General features: G+C 55.7%; 7 protein-coding genes across 7 annotated transcripts; 4 read left to right on the top strand and 3 right to left on the bottom strand.

Moving 5' to 3' along the window:
• Positions 1-464: 464 nt before the first annotated feature.
• On the top strand, positions 465-1,289 carry D7B24_002144 (uncharacterized protein; the record flags this gene model as incomplete). The annotated part of the gene is made up of 2 exons (XM_028636359.1): positions 465-523; positions 578-1,289. The coding sequence occupies 2 exons, from the start codon at positions 465-467 to the stop codon at positions 1,287-1,289; spliced, it is 771 nt and encodes a 256-aa protein (XP_028497693.1).
• Positions 1,290-3,070: 1,781 nt separating this feature from the next.
• On the bottom strand, positions 3,071-4,744 carry D7B24_002143 (uncharacterized protein; the record flags this gene model as incomplete). The annotated part of the gene is made up of 5 exons (XM_028636358.1): positions 3,071-3,295; positions 3,348-3,784; positions 3,843-4,392; positions 4,454-4,481; positions 4,551-4,744. 5 exons carry the CDS (start codon positions 4,742-4,744, stop codon positions 3,071-3,073), a joined length of 1,434 nt encoding a protein of 477 aa, XP_028497692.1.
• A 1,358-nt stretch (positions 4,745-6,102) lies between these two features.
• Positions 6,103-6,492, bottom strand: D7B24_002142 (uncharacterized protein; the record flags this gene model as incomplete). Its single annotated transcript, XM_028636357.1, has 4 exons — positions 6,103-6,129; positions 6,180-6,261; positions 6,316-6,347; positions 6,397-6,492. 4 exons carry the CDS (start codon positions 6,490-6,492, stop codon positions 6,103-6,105), a joined length of 237 nt encoding a protein of 78 aa, XP_028497691.1.
• Positions 6,493-7,365: 873 nt separating this feature from the next.
• On the top strand, positions 7,366-7,939 carry D7B24_002141 (uncharacterized protein; the record flags this gene model as incomplete). Its single annotated transcript, XM_028636356.1, has 4 exons — positions 7,366-7,383; positions 7,436-7,567; positions 7,629-7,696; positions 7,747-7,939. The coding sequence occupies 4 exons, from the start codon at positions 7,366-7,368 to the stop codon at positions 7,937-7,939; spliced, it is 411 nt and encodes a 136-aa protein (XP_028497690.1).
• Positions 7,940-8,718: 779 nt separating this feature from the next.
• D7B24_002140 (uncharacterized protein) lies at positions 8,719-10,633 on the top strand (the record flags this gene model as incomplete). Its single annotated transcript, XM_028636355.1, has 4 exons — positions 8,719-8,764; positions 8,847-9,025; positions 9,097-9,510; positions 9,566-10,633. 4 exons carry the CDS (start codon positions 8,719-8,721, stop codon positions 10,631-10,633), a joined length of 1,707 nt encoding a protein of 568 aa, XP_028497689.1.
• A 903-nt stretch (positions 10,634-11,536) lies between these two features.
• Positions 11,537-12,628, bottom strand: D7B24_002139 (uncharacterized protein; the record flags this gene model as incomplete). Its single annotated transcript, XM_028636354.1, has 1 exon — positions 11,537-12,628. One exon carries the CDS (start codon positions 12,626-12,628, stop codon positions 11,537-11,539), a length of 1,092 nt encoding a protein of 363 aa, XP_028497688.1.
• A 4,238-nt stretch (positions 12,629-16,866) lies between these two features.
• D7B24_002138 (uncharacterized protein) lies at positions 16,867-17,253 on the top strand (the record flags this gene model as incomplete). Its single annotated transcript, XM_028636353.1, has 3 exons — positions 16,867-16,923; positions 16,974-17,058; positions 17,186-17,253. The coding sequence occupies 3 exons, from the start codon at positions 16,867-16,869 to the stop codon at positions 17,251-17,253; spliced, it is 210 nt and encodes a 69-aa protein (XP_028497687.1).
• Positions 17,254-20,306: the final 3,053 nt, after the last annotated feature.

Raw genomic sequence — 20,306 nt, 5'->3', positions numbered from 1 at the left:
GCAAGTTCGATCGCGCATTTCATTCCACGACTTCTATGACCAAGTTCAACTCAATTGGGCCCTGGACCATTTCTTCGCATGTTCAGCTTACACCACTGCTACGACCTGGTTCCAACATTTCTGAAAAACGCTATCTTTCAGCTCAAACCCCAAACCCTATGATCGGCACGGCTGCCTGGGCGAGGCGCCCTAAGCTTGGGGCGGCACCAATGTTCACAAAGAGCTACGAAAACCCCGATCTTTTGGTGCACGCTCGTGAGTCGAGTACAACATTGGCTCGGTCTCGGCTTGGCACAGTACCAGCTGAACATTTGCCAAGCCAGCTTTGCCCATCACGAATTGTTCCCCTTCAGACAATGGGCACTATATGTGTCTGGCTGTCGGCTAGGCAGCGTGCCTGATCCTCTCTTCACCTTCGCACCGTTTGACGATTTATCGTTCAGCCCAATCGAAAGCTCAACAATATGCCATTTCCGAAGCACGCGCACACGATTACGGGTGGCTGCAACTGCGGCGCTGTTCGGTATCTCCCCTCACAATCTAAAGCGTCGATTGATTGAGTCGCTCACAGACCCAGCTATCGAATCGCCGTTCCACAATACGCCGACCGTCCCCCGGCCTTCACCCTCGGCCCCTCCCCGGATCTCGCCAATCCCCGCACCCCCCGTCTCCCTTTCGCCCTCGCATGTCACTGCAATGACTGCCGCGTTGCCTCTGGTAACTCCTCTTTTGAGGCTATTCAAACACCTGCACCACAAATGACTGTGTCCGCTCTCCAGGTGGGCAACGGGTCCAACCTGCCGCGATCACACACAGGTCGCCTTGTTGAGCGGCCCATGACCGAAGATGAAGTCACCGCTTCGGACGCAGACCGGCCGGCTTATGTGCCTGCCCTCGATGTCCTCCGCCCTGATGTTCCCGGGGCCGAGGGCACTACTCTCGGCTTTTTCCACGCCTTCATCTGCGACAAAGAGGCTGCCTCTCGCAGCTTCTGTATCCGCTGTGGCGGCCCCGTCGCCTTTCACTGCCGCCCGCAGGCCGAATGGTTTGGCCCCAGCTTCAAGCAGCCCGAGGGCTGGTCCGACATTTTTGATGTTCTTCTTGGCACCGTCGATCGCCACCACCTCGACAAGGAAGACTGGCTCGCTGTCGAACATGACCAGGCTTGGGACGAGGGTCTTTGCTGGAATAAAGCTGTGCTCGTAAACGGCCGCAGCCCCGGCGCGAGACGTCACCCATCTGGCGCCCTGTCAGACGAAGTGCCCGAGGGGGACCTGCTCAGGCCATGATTTGCGATGGAATATGGGAGCTACTGTTTAGCCGTGATCTGTACCAGACTGTCATAGGTAGTGGAAATCGCAAATCGCAACGATCGTGCCGCGCCGTGCAAGAAGCCCAGTTTGTCGCCAGCCTCGCGTGGCACCCGTACCCTCTCCGTTGGACATGATCTTGGGTTCTTACTCAACACCCACCATGATGACCTCTGCTCGGAACACACCCATCCCGCATCCACAGCCAGTCAGCACCCCCTCCCTCGCCAGCAGAGGTGATGCGGCCGTGAGACCGCCTCTGCTGACATGCATACACCCCAACCCACCCCCTTCACGCATTCCGCTCCTCAGCAGCGGTGAGCCTAACAAAACAGCACCCAGCGTCGAGCGAAATGTCCGCGTAAACCGCCTCAAGAATGTCGAAATGTCGGTATCACTAACAGACGCTCCAAACCTCGCATATCTGTCCGCCCATGCATCCCCCTTCATAAAGCACCCCCCCTCTCTTTCTCGCCCGCGATCCTGCCCTCCAAAATCTACAGCATAAGCCTCCGTGACACAGCACAAAAGCTCCCCCCCCCCCTTCCTCCGACCCATTCCTCCTCCCTGGTCTGATCCTCCCGGTCTCGCTCCCGCTGCACCCCTAAGCTTTAACCCGAGCGCGACCCCAAGTCCCAGAGCCGCAGAGCAGACGACACCATCGCCGTCTTGGAAGGCAGAGACCCAAAAAGAGGGGGAAAAAAAGAAGGAAAGAAAAAAACAAGAGCGCACGCACGCACGATGCCTTGCAACCCGTCCTCGCGCCGCTACTTTGCGAATCTCGCCCGGAGGCTCTGCGTCCGGTGCCTCGAGCCGTATAGCCAGCACCACATCTGCTCCAGCCACGAGGAGCACGTCCACCGGACGGCGTTGCACGTCTAAGGGTAAGGTCGGAGAGACCACCTGCCCCCGCCTGGTTGGTGATTCCCAGTCAGCGCGTGACATGATGCGGTGGCCGCCTGCTCACCCTCACCAGATCATGTACGGATTGGATTTTTCTTGGCGGCCCCCCTTGGAAGCAACACGAGCGAAGCGTTCTATTGGATGAGCAAAGGTTGGAGAGGCAGAGGAAGGGAAAACAAGAATGAACCCTCGCGGATTGCCGAATCAGGAAGGCTGGCTTGCCCCCCCCCCTCATGGTGCGGCGGCTTACGGGCTTCATCATCTCAGTCATCACGAAAATCAGCTTGCATGACCCAACCACAAACCGAACCCATTACACATACACATACGCACACACACACACGTACACACACTCCTACCCCCACGAAATGGCTGGTTGGACAGGGTATCGTCTAATCATTTCGGCTGTCAATGTCGCGTTATGCTTTTAGGTACTGTACAACAAAAGATTGCCAATGAGGCCCGGAAAAACAAAAGCCAGGCCATACGCCGGTGCCATGCCGTCCCGTCCCGCCCCTTCCGTGAGACCGCAGTCCAGAAACCGGACCAACCAATCGGCCACCGGACGCTCTTTTTTTGTTCCATTTCCGCAACCGACTATTAGGGAAACCCGCTTTGCAACCCGCCACTTCCACCGAAAGAAGAATGTGAAATGGTGGGGTGGAAAAGCTGAGGAGAAGAGGGAGAGATAGGGAATGTATGTGACGTCGTTAGTCCCGAGACTGAAGTCGACCTCGTTTCGCCTGGCGCCTCCAAAAGGCCGTGTAGAGGCGTCGGCGAGCTATGCGTGCAGAGCTGTAAGATGTGAGTCTGTCCACAGCTCGAGACGTCGGACAGCCGCGAAGAACCGAGTGTCTCTACGACTCTTCGTTACGGCGGGGGCCACCGCGCGTGGACGAGGATCCGCCGCGCTGTCCGCGGCCGCGACCACGGCCCTCACCACGGAACCCACCACGGCCACCACGGAAATCACCACGACCACGTCCGCCACGGAACCCAGAGCCACCTTCACGGTTGCCATTGCCACGGTTGCGGCCGGGCACCTGGCGGAAGCCATCGTTAGGGTCAGCGGAAACGGCGGGCTATCAACATGTTAGTCGAATGTTTTGCTACCAGTCAGGATACTTCTCTTACCTGGACGGGCTGCTCGGGCTGGTCATCAGCCCAAGACTGGGTGTTGCTGGCGTTGGCAGGAGTGGCCTCTAGGCCAGTCTCGGTCTCGGCAGGGTCGCGAGGGATGTTGACCCACTCCTGGGAGATGGCGGACGCGCCAAGGTCGTTACCAGTATCCCACTTGTCGCCAGCAGCATTGGCGGCCTCGTTGCTGGCATCGGCGTTGCTGGCAACTGGAGTTTGGGCGTTCTCGGAGGCGGAACCGTTGACAAGAGCAGCATCGTCGCCAGCAGTGATCTCCGTGAGACTGGCATTGGCGACCGTCAGGTCAGTGCCAGGAGCAGGTGCAGCGGCAGGTTGGGCGTCACCCTCAGTCTCGAGGTGCTCCGTCTCGGGAGCCCGTCGAACCTGAGGGGCCTCCTTCATGTAAGCACGAGCCCAGGTACGGAGATCGGCGACTGGAAAGCAGTGTTAGCAGTCACGTCACACGATTGGCTCGTGAGGGAAAACACTAACAAGTCACATCCAGGAAGGTGCCATCAACGTCAAAGGTGCGCTCGTTGCTGCCACGAACAAGGGCGATCATGCTGCCGGCGGCATCGTCGTCGCCAACGTACATGTTGCCAAGAACTCCCTCAATGGCGCGACCGGCATCCTCGGACTGGCCGGCTGGGTCCTCACGACGGGCAGCGGCAAGGCGGAGGAAGCCAGAGACCTCCTTCAGGTGTTCGAAGACGGCAGTGTCCACGTCACCCTTGGTTGACTTCTTGGCCGCCTCCACAGCGGCGGCAACCTCCTTCTCGATCTGTTCAGTGTAGTAGGTCTTCAGCTCGGCCTTCTCCTTCTCATGGACGGCCTTGTCCTGCTGGGCCTTGGCGCGGTACTCTGAGTCCAGCTTCTTGAACTGAGCAATCTGTTCTTCGTTCTGGGTGAGCTGGGCGAGAAGGGCGGGCTTCTTGCTGATCTGAGCCTTCTGGTCGGCGTTGATAAGCTTGGCGGCAAGGAGCTGTTCAAGCGACTTGCCGGGGTTCTCGGTAATAACGGCCTCGGTTTTGGCCATGTTGGACTGTTGGAAATCGAATCAGCACGACGGTTGACTCAGCGCTTGAAGGTAGGTAGAAACTCACGATCTTCTTGTTAATGTTGCGAATGTTCCTGCGATGCAGAGGTTCTCGTCAGCAGTAGTCCAGCATCATGAGAACAGAACATGTTGATGTGGCTTACTTCTGAAGCTCACGGACGTAGGGGCTCTCCGAGGCATCATCGCCAGCATCGGTAGCCTTCTCACCGGCAGGCGAGGCAGTGGGCGCGGGCGACTCGGTACGCTCAACAGCGGCGGCAGCAGCCTTGGCCTTCTTCTTCTTCTGGGACTTGGATTCGGCCTGCACGGCAGGGTTCTGAACGTCGGAGGCGGCCATTGTGGAGGACGTAAGGGCTGGGGAGGGCGTGGATAGGCTGCGCGAAAGTTTGCAACTGAATGCGGGACGGGAAGGTGCGGTAGGAGACAGTAGTGATGAGAAGTGGGGGCAATCAGGTCGAAGCTGAGCTGCAATAGAAGATCGCCGGCAGTAGACAAGAGACGAGATGTGGATTTAGGATTCGGGGTTCTAGGAAGGGATCGCGAGAATTGGAGTTGTGGTTGTGGTGTTGGCCAGGTGGAGGAAGCTGGAGCAAGTCCGGCAAGTGAGCTGGTCAAGGAGACGTGCAGGCGATTTTCGCCCGGTACTAGCGTGGATACTAGTGACCCCTGCTTTGGGGGAAGCTCATCCACTGGAGCACCAAACACAGCACCCACAGAGCCCAGCTTGCTGAGGCCGGGCATGGACCCTTTCTTAGTGCCGGTCATCTAGGGCAAGCCGAGCTGGGGTTCTAGAACCAGCGAGAACTAATGACACCTGGATATTGGCCTCATCGAGCCAGTGCGCACACCAATTCACCATGATGAATGCATCATTGTCATTCAAGCATAGCTGTAAAGAATATGGAGGGTCATTCACTTGGTCTCTCTCATACATCTCCAGGAAAGCAGCGTCTTTTGGTTCTGCCTAGACTGTCTCGTGCTCCTTCCAGCTTGTACCTTCCCCGCGTTGGCACCACCTAGCCGCTCTAACTAGCTAGTTCGCTCTTGCGTCACTCAGCCGCCTGAGCTGATCAGTACTCCCATTCCAACCTCGGGCCCATCCGAACCAGGCCGCAAGGTCACGAGCTCTCGCGTCAAAATAAAAATGGGTATCTACTGTGGTTTTATGAACGCATTGCATGGTGATATATCTATGCATTCTTGTCTTCAACTAACCTTACCATCCCAGAGGCATACTTGGGATGGCTGCAGCCTACCTCTGAAAGGCAACATCCCCCACGTGGTTACCCTGACTGTACAGCACGGAGAGATGTTGACCCAGGCTCGATAGATAGACTAGAGACGCGGGTATCTAACCGTCGACTCCCACCGCGATACTTTCACGCAGAAGAGAGCATTGGCCAAGCCAGTTCCCACAAACTACGATCGCCGTACCCCCACACGATTCTTTCCGCAGCAATCTAGTTCACTACAGAGACGCCTTTCGGGTCAACTGTGAGATCTGTTGGGCGCTCCGTGAGCAGATATTCTCTATATCATAGGTTTTGCGACGGCATGCCCCCGACGCCTGGTCCATGGTTGTTATACTTCATTCCGTCGTTGGTGTCGTGTAACTCGTAGTGGCAGCGTGTCGGCTCGTCATGATCGTTAGGTTTGGGGCCATATTGATGATTGGCAGGAGAAATTCGGCTTCTCTCAGCTCTTGAACTTGGCTAGCGCATCCTACTGTCGTGTTAGACTTGGCTCATCACATCGCCATGATTCAGACATACCACGGTCGCCCTGCGCACGCTCGTCGGCGTAATTGTTCTTTCTCCAGAGGCCTTGGAGTCGATTGCTGCCTCCTTCAACACTCTGATATCTATTAGTCAGTTCTGACGACATTGTTGTTAAGCATGAGACACTCACGTTTGCATGAACCGCATATAGTTGAGATACACCTAGCTTGTATTAGCCAGCGCGTCGGGACGCGTCGTGGGGGCAACGCACCAATACATCGAGGTTCTTGGTGGCGTTGCAGTTGGAGTGCGCCTTCAAAATCTTCTTTGCCGTTGCCCGGGGGTACGCTTTCTTGATGGGAGCCATCATGTGCTGTGCTGTGCTAGGGGAGGTGGTGATTATAGAAAGAGTGTCGTTTTGCACATTCGCCGCGCGCTGGTGTTGACCCCAGGCTGCATGAAGGCTGATGGTGGCCCCACACAAGCATTCCCAGGTCCCTGGATCCACGCCTCATCCCTGGACTTGACAGGCGCCCTGTCACGTGAGCAGCCGAGCCCTGTTATCACCCTGTCTGTATTGGGAGCGACCGGTATGGATGGCTCGCAGCTACGATCTCGCATTGATTCGACTGTGGTTCATACTCTGTCACTGAGGCTCTCTAAATGAAAATGCTTATATGATGTGCTGACCCGATGTGTTCCCTGCATCTCCTGGGAACGAGCTGGCTATCAACAGCGGCTGAAACGTCCTGTTAACGCGACTTTGAACACCACTATGGCCCCGGAATTGCTCCTCTCACTTGAAGTTGTGAACGACGGCCAGCATTGTACAGATGAGAACAGCTGTCTTCTCATAGCTTGCTCGAATTTTTACATAACATGGCCAAATACCAGTTGTCTTATGGATTTAAAGGTAAACTAGATGATAGGCTAGGGGCATCCCAGACGTAGTTGACTTACACTTAGATATGAACAATGACATTATTCCTTACTTCAAGTCACTTAGAAGTGACTATAATGGCGAAACAGGCGGCAGCTGAGCAATGTTGGAACCCCTGCAGCATGTGCGAAATACAGTGTTAGATTAGTATTCGCACGCCACCAGCGTCCCCGCGATAGAGGGGTTACTCCCAGTCGGTCAAATTGTCGAGCTCCAACGATTCAGAGCGTCACGTTACAGCTCCTCGATTACACACGTCACCAGCACGAGTCCGAGTCCGACCACACAATAGTCGCCAAGATGATGACTCGAAGAATGGTATGAGGACTCTACAGCAACCGACACGTAGCCTGAGCTGATTACTGTGCAGCTTACGAAAGAGGACGAGGATGCAACCGGCGACGAGACTGAAGTCCGCAGAGAGGACCAGGACAAGATCAACAAATTCAGTCGCCTGCACCAGCGCGAACTGGCGATACAGGACGAGCTCAAGGTTAAGAACGTACGTGGTGGCCCTTGAAACCTTTCGCAAATGCGGCCGCTGACCGGATTGTGCCGAACAGAAAGAGAAGGAGGAACTCGACGATCTGAACACCGAGCTCGAGCTCATTGACGAGGACGACACCGTACCGTACGCTAGCTGCGCCCTGATGATGTCACTTTTACTGACAGATTGCCTAGCTACAAAATTGGCGACACATTTTTCAACGTCCTGCAGCCTCAAGCTTTGGAGATGTTGGGCGAGGCGACGGCCAAGATTGAGGAGGAGGTCGAGAAGCTGGAGGCAAAGCTCGAGTCAACAACAGACGAGATGACGGAGCTCAAGGTCGCACTATATGCCAGGTTCGGCAAAAGCATCAACCTTGAGACGTGAAGAGAATATACAAGAACAGGCCTCAGTCGACAGCTCAGAGACGGTTCGATTCAATCTACAGATACCCAAAATCGCAAAGATGTATTACGAGGACAGTGGCCATCTGAGCCAATCCCTCGACCCCTTTCTTTCACCAGAAACCATACCTTCATAAGTTCGCTTGGCCCATTGCCCGTCAAAAGTCGCATTGTCACGTGCAGTATGCCGAGATACGGTTGGAGACGGCTCATCGACGGTCAATCCATCGGCCGGAAAACATGTTCCCTCGCCCATGCCAAGTCCCTGGCGTCACTGTCTGCAGCCGACGCCCCCTCACCCATCTTCTCTGGGCCACATAGGTGATGATCATCAGCCCTGGGACCGTCAATTTGGCCGGCAAGCTGGGGCCGACAATGGAAATAGCACCTGTGTGTGCTCTAAGTCCGATCTCGCTCGACTGTAATGCTTCGTGGAACTAAATAGGAAAGCGCCTCAGTCTATAGTTCCAAGTTGCAGGTCGATCGTTGATCGGACCTCTCAATGTGGGCGGACATTCTGGTCCTAAGGAACCGATACCGCCAGCGCTTGATCTCTTAACCGGACACCATGCCCGCCATGGCTTTCCCCTGCCCAGTTCAGTAAGCCCGTCACTTTTTATCCAGTTTTCCGTCACGGGCCTACACATCTGCGCCCTTCCATCTACATGCTTGGCAACACCGTGTAACACGTCTTATGCTGGAGGAGTCGACGTTGCCCATAGTATATTGGGCCGATATTACCAACAACAATGCCAATTGAACATGTCTCAGAGTAACGAATATCAAAACACTAGGGATGTCGTTGAGGGTAAGTCGATCTTATGGTCTGGCTTCCACTGATGGCCTCTACTCTCGTTTGCAAGAATATCACATAATAACACCATTCGAAGCCGTTCGGCATCCTGACCCAGCGGGCGCAGCCGCCAAAGCTCCCGGCGAGCGACCAAGGCAAAGTCTCGAGGAGAAAGAGATGCATAATGGCCTGCCATGCACATCCGGAGAAGACGAAGAGAAGACAATAGTATCATGGGAAGACGACGATCCTGAAAACCCCTATAACTGGTCCAGCGTGAGCACAAACATTAGTCAGACTGTTTGGATACAGCAGCTTGTCCACGAGAAACGACTGACGACCACCAGACTAGGAAGCTCCTCATCTTACTCCTCACCATGATGCTCATCATCAATAGCACCATGGGATCGGCTTTGCCATCCAATGCCATCCCATATATATCGGAACAGTGGAACATTGCTTCGCCGCAACGCCAGATCCTGCCCATCTGCGTTTTCATGATCGGCTACTTCTTCGGACCCATCCTCTGGGGGCCTCTGAGTGAACACTTTGGCCGCCGCATCATCACCAACGTGACTTTCATTCTGTTCACCGTATGGACGTTAGCTTGCGCTCTCGCGCCCAATTTTGCGGCGCTGAATGTGTTCCGTCTCTTTGTTGGCGTCTTCGCTAGCGCTCCGATAGCTGTCGTTCCGGGCATCATGGCGGACATATACGGAAACCACGAGACTCGCGGCCGTGCTATGTCGTTCTTCATGGCTGTACGTCCTGCTCGCGTCCTTATATCTGCCCACGTATTAATACCTTGACTTACAGACTACCTGCTTCGGACCTCTCTTCGCCCCCATCATCTCAGGTTATTGCTCGCCGTCTATCGGCTGGCGGTGGACTTTCTGGATCGGGCTCATCTACGCCGGTGCTACCTTGATTCCTCTCCTGTTCTATCTTCCCGAGACATCAGCCTCAATCCTGCTCGCCCGCCGCGCCGCACATCTACGAAAACTAGACCCAGTAGGCAACGCTCACATCGTGGCAGCACGCGATCTCGAGCACACGGATCTTCACCAGCTCGTCACCGTGGTGCTGACTAGGCCGCTCCGCATGATCGCCTGCGAGCCCATTGTCTCCTGCTCCTGTGCCTACCTCGCCTTGATCTATGCCATCTTCTACATGTCCTTCCAAGCCTTCCCGATCATCTTCAACACGCTCTACGGTCTCGGGCCCGGCCCCACGGGTCTCGCATTCCTCCCCATCGGCGGCGGCTCTCTCCTCAGCCTCCCCTTCTTCTTCGCCTACGACCCGACCCTGACGCGCCTCCGCCGGCGCCATCCCGCCCTTCGCAAAGAAGAGTACCGCCGCCTCCCCCTCGCCTGCGTCGGCGGGCCCCTCTTTGTAGCCTCCCTCTTCTGGCTCGGCTTCCCCGCCCGCCCCTCTCTTCCCTTCTGGGTCCCCATGCTCGCCGGCCTCCCCTTTGGCGCGGGCTTCATGCTGATCTTCATGGCGCTGCTCAACTACCTCACGGACGCCTACGAATCCTTTGCCGCGTCCGCCAACGCCGCCGCCTCCATGGCCCGGTCCTTCCTCGCCGTCGTTCTGCCCCTCGCCACGCGGCCGCTGTTCGACCGCCTCGGTGTCGCGGGCGCGTCCGCCCTGCTCGGCGGCCTGAGCGCCGTCATGGTGCCGATCCCGTTCATTTTCATATGGAAGGGGGACCGCATACGCGCGGCGTCACCGTTTTGCATTGCGCTTAGACAGCAAGAGGATGAGAGGGAGCGGGAGGCCGATTGGCGCCGGCGAAGGCGGGAGCAAGCTGCTGCTGCTGCTGCTGCTGCTGCCGCCGCCGAAGATGCGCGACAGGCGTCGCCAAGGGGTGCGGGCGTTTGAGCTGGATAGAGGTAGATTGGATGGGACAGGCCTGGATCTGCGGTTGTCACGCCAGATTCCCCATACGCTTGGCTCTTGGGTTGCAGTGCGAGACGAATACAACCCATGACCATAATATGACATGTGATACCTGCCTTGGGACGGATGCTAAGTATATACAGACATTGATCGCAGTGTATCAGGTTTCCATAGCACATGTAGCCGATGCATGATAGGCCCCGGGACCAGACAAAGACGGTTACGCGAGCCCTTCCCGAAGTAGCATGTTCTGGCTCGATCGCATGAAGCAAGGCACGTTCGTCCGACAAGTCTGCGTCCAAGCCACCAGTCGCACCCGTCATCCCGGTCAATCTTTCGGACTGATCACGCATGAATAAACAAACAACTGCAGGCTGCATTGACCAACGCCGTCTGATCTACACGATTCGTGATTGCCCCTGAGCAAAGGTATAGATGACATGGATCGAATGAAACTGATGATTCACAAGACATACACATACACACATCAATAGATCCAACCATACGGTCTCGACCACAAACCGCATCCCCATTGCTACGAGAAGCGAGTAAAAGAGAGCCCAACATGTTGTCATACATGGGAACGAAATGAAAACAACTGTTTTTTCCTTGAACCAGTTGGGGCCAGACCACCCGGCTGCAACGCTATAGAACATATTCCTCCCGATAAACACCGCATTCCGGCTCTCCAGGGAGTTGGCCGAGGAAAGTTCTATCAATCACCTGCTTTGAAACTGTGCAAAAAAAAAGAAAAACGAAGGTTGTCATGAATTCATAGATTCTTCTCGTATACGAAGAAAGAGGGAGCTTGACATATAGAATCTACACTTCCATATACAACACGCTTCTGGGGGAGAAGGGCTGCGACGTCTCCGGATCAGAGACTTAGACGAGCCTCTGGGGCTTGGCGTTGCTGAAGCGGGTGCGCTTGTAAACAGGGTTGTAAACAGGGGCACCGGTGGGCTTGGGAACACCACTGGGGAGGGTGCCGTTGTTGCCAGTAGGGTAAGGGACGGGCTCGACGGTGATGGTCTTGGACATGGTGACAACGTCGTCGGTGGGGCAGTCCTCCTCGTCCTCCTCGTCGACATCCTCGTCGTCCTCCTCGTCGTCGCCGCCAGGGGCGGGAGTGGACTCGGCCTTGCTGGTCTCGGTAGCGCCACCACCAATGGTAACGTAGACGGTGGAAGCAGGGGCGGTGACGGTCACAACGGAGACGGAGGGGCAGGCACCCTCACCCTCGGAGGAGCCGTTGTCGGAGCCGAAGCCGGGGGTGGAGCCAGTACCGGTCTCCTCAGGCTTCTCGACGGTGACAGTGATGGTGCCGGTGGAGGTAGCGGTGGTGGTGGTGGTCAGCTCATCGTCAGAGCCGGAGCCGGGGATGGCACCAGTGACGGTGGCGTCGCCGTAAGGCTTGGTCTGAGAGGGGACGTTCTCGCCCTCGGAAGAACCGTCATCCTCCTCGTCGTCATCGCCCTCGTCGGTGGGGCAGTCCTCGTCGTCGTCCTCCTCATCCTCGTCGTCACCAACGGGGGCCTCAGGGAGAGCGGCCGAGGTGGTGATCTCGGGGGTGGGGTAGCCGGTAGGAGCGGGAGCAGTGGGGCCCTCAGTGATACCGGGGACGGCACCGGTCTTGGTGGAGCCGGGAAGCGAGCCGGTCTCGTGCTCCTTGATGATGGACTTGGAGATGGTGGCAGCCTCGGCCACGGGGCAAACAGTGGTGGAGAGAACGACAGTGTTGGTGACAACAATGACGGACAGGTCAGAGGCGGGGAGGGTGCTGGAGGCAGCAGCGCAGTTGGTGACGGTAGGAGCGCACGAGGTGATGGTGGCGACCTCGGTGACCTCAACAGTCAGCGTGGTGTAGCCGGCGGGGACCTCGGGGTAGGTCTCGTTCTGGCGGCGCCAGTGGTAGTGGCGGGGCTGGTAGGCGTTGGCAACGGCCAGGAGGCCGGCGGCGGCGATGACAGACTTCATTGTGAATGCTGGTGATGATTTGTACGGAGTGATTTGTTTGTTTGTTCAGGTAGTCCTCGAGGGATATGTTCGTCGTTGTTATTTGATATGCACGGGTTCAAAAAGGCGAAAGATCAACTTCGCGTTGAGTAGCTAGCAGACACAGTTTGCTTTGCTGAAAAGAATGGAATCTCGGGTGAGGGGTGATCAGAAGGACTGTATGCTGCAATTGAAGGAATGTAAGTGCCACAAGGACTAAAGAATGACTGGAAGGTTGAGGATGGATTGCGAGTAAACGACAAGACCGTAGGTGAGAGGGGAGGGAGGAAGGGGAGGAGCAGACGAGGAGGAGGGTGAGTCCTTTTACATCGCTCGGTCTAGAGTCTGTGAGCTGCAGCACCCGCCTGGCCTTTGCAAGGTCATAGGACTGTCCGTCGCCCTCGCATCTAGACCCTGGCTCTCCTCTCAAATCCTCTCTCCTGGCCTGGCGGGTGGTGCCTGGCAGCCCTGGTCTCGAGCAATCTGGCAGCGCTGCGCCTTGGCGGGGGAACGAGGCAAACAACCAACGCAGGCGGGCGGGCAATGGTACAGTAGTGCGAGGCACCACACTGCCAAACTGCTTCTCCTCTCCTGGCCTGTTCCTTAATCTCTCGACGACCCCACTCAAGTGTGCCTCAAGGCCGAGATGACGGGGCCTGCCTCGCCCAGACCCTGCCAGGGTGCGGTGAACGATGCGCGCTGGCGTAAGGAAAAGGAGAAGGTGGTGTGAAGTGATCAAGCCGGTGCCCCTGGATTTCGCTCCTTATGCAGGTACGGGACAACTTGATACATAGCGTTGGGCCAATCACCCCCACCGCAGCAGGCCACCCCCTGGTTGGGAATCGTCGCACCAGACGCGGACCCCTGAACCCGCCCGCCCAGCCTCCGATGGGTGGGACGAGGGATCGTTCCCTGGCAGTAACTTGGCTTTTCTCGACTCAAATGGTGGACCCTCGATCTCTTCGCTGCAGCTTCCAGGCCAGCCAGGAGCCGGTCGGTGGCTGGAAATTGAGCTGCCCAAGTCGACTCGTTTATTCAGTCGTGACAACGGCTTCGTGATGCAGGATAACGTCAGCATCGTTCCGTTTAGCGAAAGCAGCAAGAGCCGCACGGCTTGTTCGGTCTTCTACGTTTTGTGGTGAGGGGAAGTCCCGTGGCTTGTGCTGATGGTCGAGCTTGGATATCGCTCGGACGGTGCTGTGAGGTGGCCAGGGCTGGAGAGGGCGCCGACCAGCTCAAATGGCGGCCTGCGGCGCCTGCGTGTGTCTTGCTTCTGTCGAGGTTCCGTTCTTGCCCAGCAGCCGCAAAAGTTACCGCGTTGCCAAAAGCACCACTTTGGTGCACTTTGGTGACGTTCTTGACATGGCCTACTCGGCAGCTGGCAGTCTCACCTTGTCGACGCCTTGCTGCCCAGGACACCAATCGAGAGAGGGGGCGTCAAAAGAGACCGCCATGCCACAGGATGGTAGTGACGGGAGAGAGCGCATGCTTAACATTACAAGCCAGATTGAATTTCGATCGACCCAAAAGGCTGGCGTTACTGGCTGGTGCACGCATGCGTCAGGCGGCTAAAAAATCGCAATTTTCGCTGTGAAGCGAGAAGCGAGCCACTCAGTTTCGCCATACACGTGGATGGACATGTGCAACGACAGCGAATGTGTGAGACAAGAGGGCCCTGTAGGGCGGCAATAGAGTCATGTCATCCCACCAGGGAATTCCATAACGCTGGACAGGTCTGCAACCTCATTTGGATTGCGACATTTTCCACGCCGTTTCTTCGATCTGATTGACGGCCTCCAAAATTCGCCTCACAGCCCGTCGTGGGAGGCGGCTTCGAAACTTTTCTTCTGCTTTTCTTCTTCGGAGTCCATGGGAGAGCCCTGCCAACAGATCGCCCTGCACAAGGACTGGATTTGACGACTGGTGGACATCGAGCCTGGATGGGGATGGGTGGATGCTCGGCCCAGGCTTGTTCATTTGATGGAAACACCCGGCGTCGGTGGACCAATATCTGAAGTAGTTCGTCGCTTGTCACTCGCCAAGTTTCGTGGACACCCGTGGGATCCCCGTGCTTTTGCGAGAGATGCGACGCTGCCAGTAAGAGCCGCCAGCCACCGACACTGTTGTTGCCAGAACCAGTGGGTATTTCTTGGGCAACTCGCAGAGCGCGCGCGCGCCAGCCCGGATGGCTGAACATGACCGTTGGCATCCCCAGGAAAAGGGGCTGCCGGACCCTGGTGGCGATCCCTGGTCAGCGAAGCGCCCATCATCTCCCGCCGTGATTGGGCACCATGACCCAGTGAAAACCACTCACAAAAGTGAAACTCAACTCTACAAAAGACGATCAGGGTGGGCCCTGGATCTTTGGTGGACGTTAGAAGCTTATTACGTCTGCAATCTCTTCGTAATGATCAAATAACGAGACCAGAAGGATCGGGACATGCTGAGATTGTCTCAAGGACGTACCATGCCGCCGCAACATCTTGCAAACCGCCGAATGTTCTCGACCATTTGCACCAGCCCAGTGTTCCCCTCTTGACATTTTCGATGACGTGGTCTGCAGGCAAGGCCCCTGAATCAAGACAGGCGGCACTGCCGCATCCCTTGTAGTCGCGCGGCCGAGGTTCAGCTCAGGTGGAAGCCGCCGGCCGGTGAGTGCCTGCGGTGCCGGTCTACACGTTGTGGATACAATTCCAGCCAGAAGTACCGCACATTGAGCTGTTGTGTCTTTGCATGTAACACCGTCCATTTACTTCTTCTCTTTTCTTCCTCCTCGTCGTTTGACCCGTTTTCGATGCCTCCTTCGTGAGAGCCATGTTGGCCACCGAAGAGAAAGCCTCTGTCCGTGCATGGCGTCGGAAAGCAAAGATGCATCATCCCTTGACAAATAGCGCTCAGTGGTCGAATGCTTGCAGAAGCTTCTTCTGTTGCCAGCACAAGTCGTGCTTCTTCGTTATCCGCCTCGGCCCATGTGTGTCAGCGAGCTAGCCCGGATCGCTTGATCTGACATGGTGAAGAAGCAAGTCTCGATTGATATGCGCCGCGTGGGAGCCTGGACTTGGGATTTGAGTCGGGGGCGTCTGACATGAGATACATTAGGCAGGTGGGTAGCAGACGGGCATGCCCCCACACATCGTATGCTGGATGGACGACCGAGAAGAACCGGGCATTATTTCAACACTGAGATGGACTTTTGCCAGTCCGCAAAGAAGATCACAGTTGTGGACGTCTCAAGTCTGGGAAGATGAGGTGAGGCACGAGCAAAGCTACTTGGGTAGGTACCTTGGAATGAACATGAGGCCGGGCAGGGCACACAGAAAACGATCGCTGGCTGGGTGCTCCTGCTCATTTCCATTTATGATGGCCAAGTTCGTGAGCCACCTTGCGAAGAAGGAGCACCCAGGTCCATTTTCGCCCTTGACCTCAAGCAATGTACCTACCCATCTGCCCAAGGTCCTGAATTGGCACGGCTTCTGCCGTTCAGCTATCGACGAGCCATGCTCCTGGTTGTCGCTTCTGGTTGACAACGTGAACTGCATATTTGGTGAAAAGTCATCAGCAAGCGTCGATAGTAACTGGCTTGATGTGGAAGAGCAAGGTCCTTTCACAGTCTGGTCGCGAACAGGGCAATGTCATTCGACGCAGCTAAACGACTCTCGATGACGGACACCTCGGTATCCGATTTGCGATATTTCAGGCTCGTCGTGCGCGAGCAGGAACAGACCACGGTGCGAGACCTGGCAGTTGCGCCTCTACATTGGATGTAAGACGTACGGCCGGTCGTTCTGCGACATGCTGCCGGGTACTCGCTGCCTCGCCTCCTCGCTGCTGCTTTGCCTTTTTGTACCTCTTCATCGTCTTCGACTTGCCCTTCACACGAAATGCCTCCTCTACAGTCTGCTCTGCCTTCGTTTACCCAGGTTCATCTACACGGGGATGGCATCGCGAGCCGTATCTCTCGTGCCCAATGACCTCTAGCCCAAAAACGGCATTCAGCAATCTCTTCCACGGACAAGTCAACATTTGGAAGATCTACTCGCTGTGTTGGTCGATTCTTCTTCCTCGGATCCTCGTCAACACGTTCTTATGGAAGACTCTGGAGCCCGATTTTCCGCCCGACGACTGGAAGAAATTGGTTCAAGTAAGTATGTCGGCTTTCTGCTGCTGCAGGACGCGACAAGGAGATGATGAAAATGTGGCAAGCAATACACCGCTTCCGAATGCGATACCTGTTCCTGTACTCCCGCTGCCCGTCAAGGTCTCGGATACCCGACTGTGTGAGTCTTGGACGCCGGGCAGCACTGCGCGTATTCGACCCAGTCTTCAGCAAGGCACTGCGGCTTCCCTGCGGTCTCTGGGCGCAGCGTCATCAAACCCGTCCCTGATGCCGAACCACGAGTCTATCGAACTTGGTCAGTTGGTTGTTGAAAACTCGAATTCAGATGTCGACCCGGTAGATGCCCCTACGAGTGGCAAAAAGAGCAACAGTCCACTTGAACTTGTCCGCACCAAATTCCATCGAAACAAGTCGCATCACAGCTCAAGAACAGGACCCCGAGCAGGCCTCGGTACCAGTGAAGAGGAAATGGCCCGTCGAGCCGAACTGAAGAGAATTATGCACAAGAGAATCCAAGACGAGTTGAAGAGCGAAGAAGAGCAGCCTGAACCGAGTACCGGGTCCGCTTCTGGCGTGAAATATTCTACAACCCCTATCGACTTTCCTGGAGGCGGTCCCCGTGACCACCTTGAGTTTTCCATTGCGAATGCGTCTTTGGCTGATGCCGAGGCTCGCAAAGCTGCAGCAGACGACCAGTCCAACGCCGTAGAGGAGCCTAACAAAGATGGACGCGACATGGAGTATGATCTCAGTCGGCGTCGGAGTAGCTGTCCGCAATCATCCTTATTTTCTACACCTGGGGGTCTAGCCACCCTGGTTGTTCTTCGAGAGCGGACCTCACTTCCTGACCTTCCTCCCTCACCTGGCATGCGCCCAGTTGGGCATCTTGACACCCCAAATGTTCTGTCGTCGGAACCATGCCGTTTGCTCATACATGCCGGTCGACCTGAACAGATGGCCGATGTCCACGGAAGCCCACGTTGTCACAGTTCGTACCATGTCGACAATTCGCCAGACGGCAATTCGGCTCTATGTACATGGCTGATGACTCAAGGGCTGTCAAACCATGCACATGTCACAGGAAGAGCTCTGGAACCACCGTCGAAGTTGGCGTTTGAGATCGAGGAAACCATCACCAAGCTGCCACAGGATGCAGTCATGCGTCATTGCCCATCTCTGGAATCCTCTGAACTGACAAAAGGGCAAACGTGTCAGCCTCTGCAACGATGCCAAGATGATGACACTGCCAACTACTCAATGCCGAATAAGGAAACATCGATTGCAAGAGATGTGAGGTGTGTTAATTTTACTGTCGGCACCAACATATTCGACACAAGCTGTCCGTCGAAAGAGGTCGTCTGCCTGCCTACACCGGAGATATCAAGCACCGGCAGCGAGACCAGGAATGCAACAACAAGCTTACATGGTCTTCAGCTGCCACCCTTTCGATGTGAGTGTCCAATCATCTACCTATAGACCGGGTTAGACAGTGGCTAACCTCGTCCATCGAAGGGCTTGGGACAGACGGAGATAGTTTCTTGAAGGGTTCTGACAATCTCATGCTTGGTGGGGATGAGTCCGGGTTCAATCTGATAGTCCCTACCACGACGGGCTCACGCCGTCAGACTGCGCATGTGGGATCTTCACTAACAGTGTCAGAGACATCGAGCTATCGGCACCAAGAGGCTGAGTTACAGACTATTGAGAAGCGTTTCGGTGATGTGCTCTCAAAACGCGGGCGCCCCCCTCTCAAGCACAGCAAGTTCAAGGAAGAATTTGAAGAGACTGGACCGCCAGTGGCCATCACCCGTTCGTCGTTTTTATTGCAAAAGCTTCACATTCCTGTGCTAAAGCGGGCGAAATCAAGTTCAAAGACTGACATTCAGGCGACTCCGCGATTTGAGGCACCGGCCGAAACATTGGCCGTGGGCCTGAACCGAGGCAGCGTCCGATCCCCAAACCAGCCTTTACAAGGTCACGAAGGAACAACCACGCGGACTCCGGCGCCAAATATGTACTTGACTCCAGCACTAGAGGAGAGTACTACCGACCTGTGGCAGAGGGCTGTTCAACTGGAGCGAGAGTCTCGCAAGGGAGCTGTCAGGGCTGCAGCGGTCAAGAAAGATCGGAAAAAGTTAGCTTCCAACAGCAGTGTTCATCTCAAGGTCGGGAGATGGAGGGGAGTCCAGCGGAGCATACCACTCGAGTCGACCAACGCATCAGACGCTACTGTTCCCAATCCACACCACTTGTCAGCAGACGATGATCCTAATCGCCAGAAACAACCTGCGTCGCCAAGTTATCTTGGAACCAAGCTTCCAAGACGAGTAATGCATGATGAACAAAAAAGAAACCAACCCCATCATGAGTTTGGGGATCGGGGAGTGAGGGTCCTCCAAAACCCTAACATGGGTATATCGCCATCAGAAGCGTGGTCCAGATGGCCATCACAAACACGAAAAGAACGGACCGCGGCAGCAGGGTACTCGGATGGTATGAAGTCCAGAGATTTTGCGATTGTTGCTTCGACTGGCGATGGACGCATTGATTGGATCACTGACAAAGACCCAGCAGCTACCATGACTGATTTGCAACTCGGCTCTCGGTCCTTCTCTGGAAAATTTGGCAAAGCTGTCAAAACTGGGCTGGAGAAGCTGCTTCCTCCCAAATCAGGGCCTCTGGACGAGGCAGGAAGATCTCTGAGTGGTCATGTGGCCTTTGCTGGCAAGCGACTTGAGTATCCTGAACTTGAAATTCTCCCAACAGAAGGGGGCTACAAGGAGCTCAAAGCACTCGAACAGGGCATAGATATCGTCAAGAATCGCCACCTACAATCTCCTGCAACAGCAATGGCAACGAATATGCGAAAACGTTCAATGTCTCACACAATCCCCACATTGGTGCGTGCAGCTGAGCAAGAAAGACATGATTGCATTCAGGAGGACGACAACGTGTCTGAAGCCATTGTGACGGTGGCTGGTGCACCGCAACCTCGCGAAACGCAAGCTCGACCAGTAACGCCTGCGCAACTGATCAGTCGGCCAATGAGAGAATCTATCGTGGTAACTGATGATTACTTCACCACTCCGCTGACAAGCAGACGTTTTACGCGCCGCACCCGAGATTCGACGCTGACGACTGGAACCGTTGAGAGATATGTGACTCCTCGCAGTCATTTATCACGCAGCCCATCGCTTCGCTCCCCGTCGAGCATGTCGATGATGAGTAGTAGTACTGTCGTTCGACGCTGCAAGTCAGCTGCAGAGCCAGCACCGAGCCAAACGAACCTCTCAGCATACGAGGGTAGGTTCATTTCTCAACCGGATATGCTGAAGAGCACGCAGGAGTTCCAGGATGAACTGAATAGAAGACTCGACATGGAAAAAGGAGAGACATCTGCAACCGCGCGGACGAGTATCGAGGACGGATGCTCAGAGCATACCTTACCCCCACTGCATTAGTAGGATACAAACCACCTCGAACCAAGGACACTGCTTGCCTGAAGAGTTGCGACGCATGCTAGTTTGCGGGAGTGGTCATCAC

The sequence above is a fragment of the Verticillium nonalfalfae genome (assembly GCF_003724135.2).
Source record: "Verticillium nonalfalfae strain VnAa140/NRRL 66861 chromosome Unknown scaffold_15, whole genome shotgun sequence".
Lineage (NCBI taxonomy): Eukaryota > Fungi > Ascomycota > Sordariomycetes > Glomerellales > Plectosphaerellaceae > Verticillium > Verticillium nonalfalfae.
Note: the sequence above shows the minus strand (reverse complement) of the source record. Positions and strands in the feature narration are given on the sequence as shown.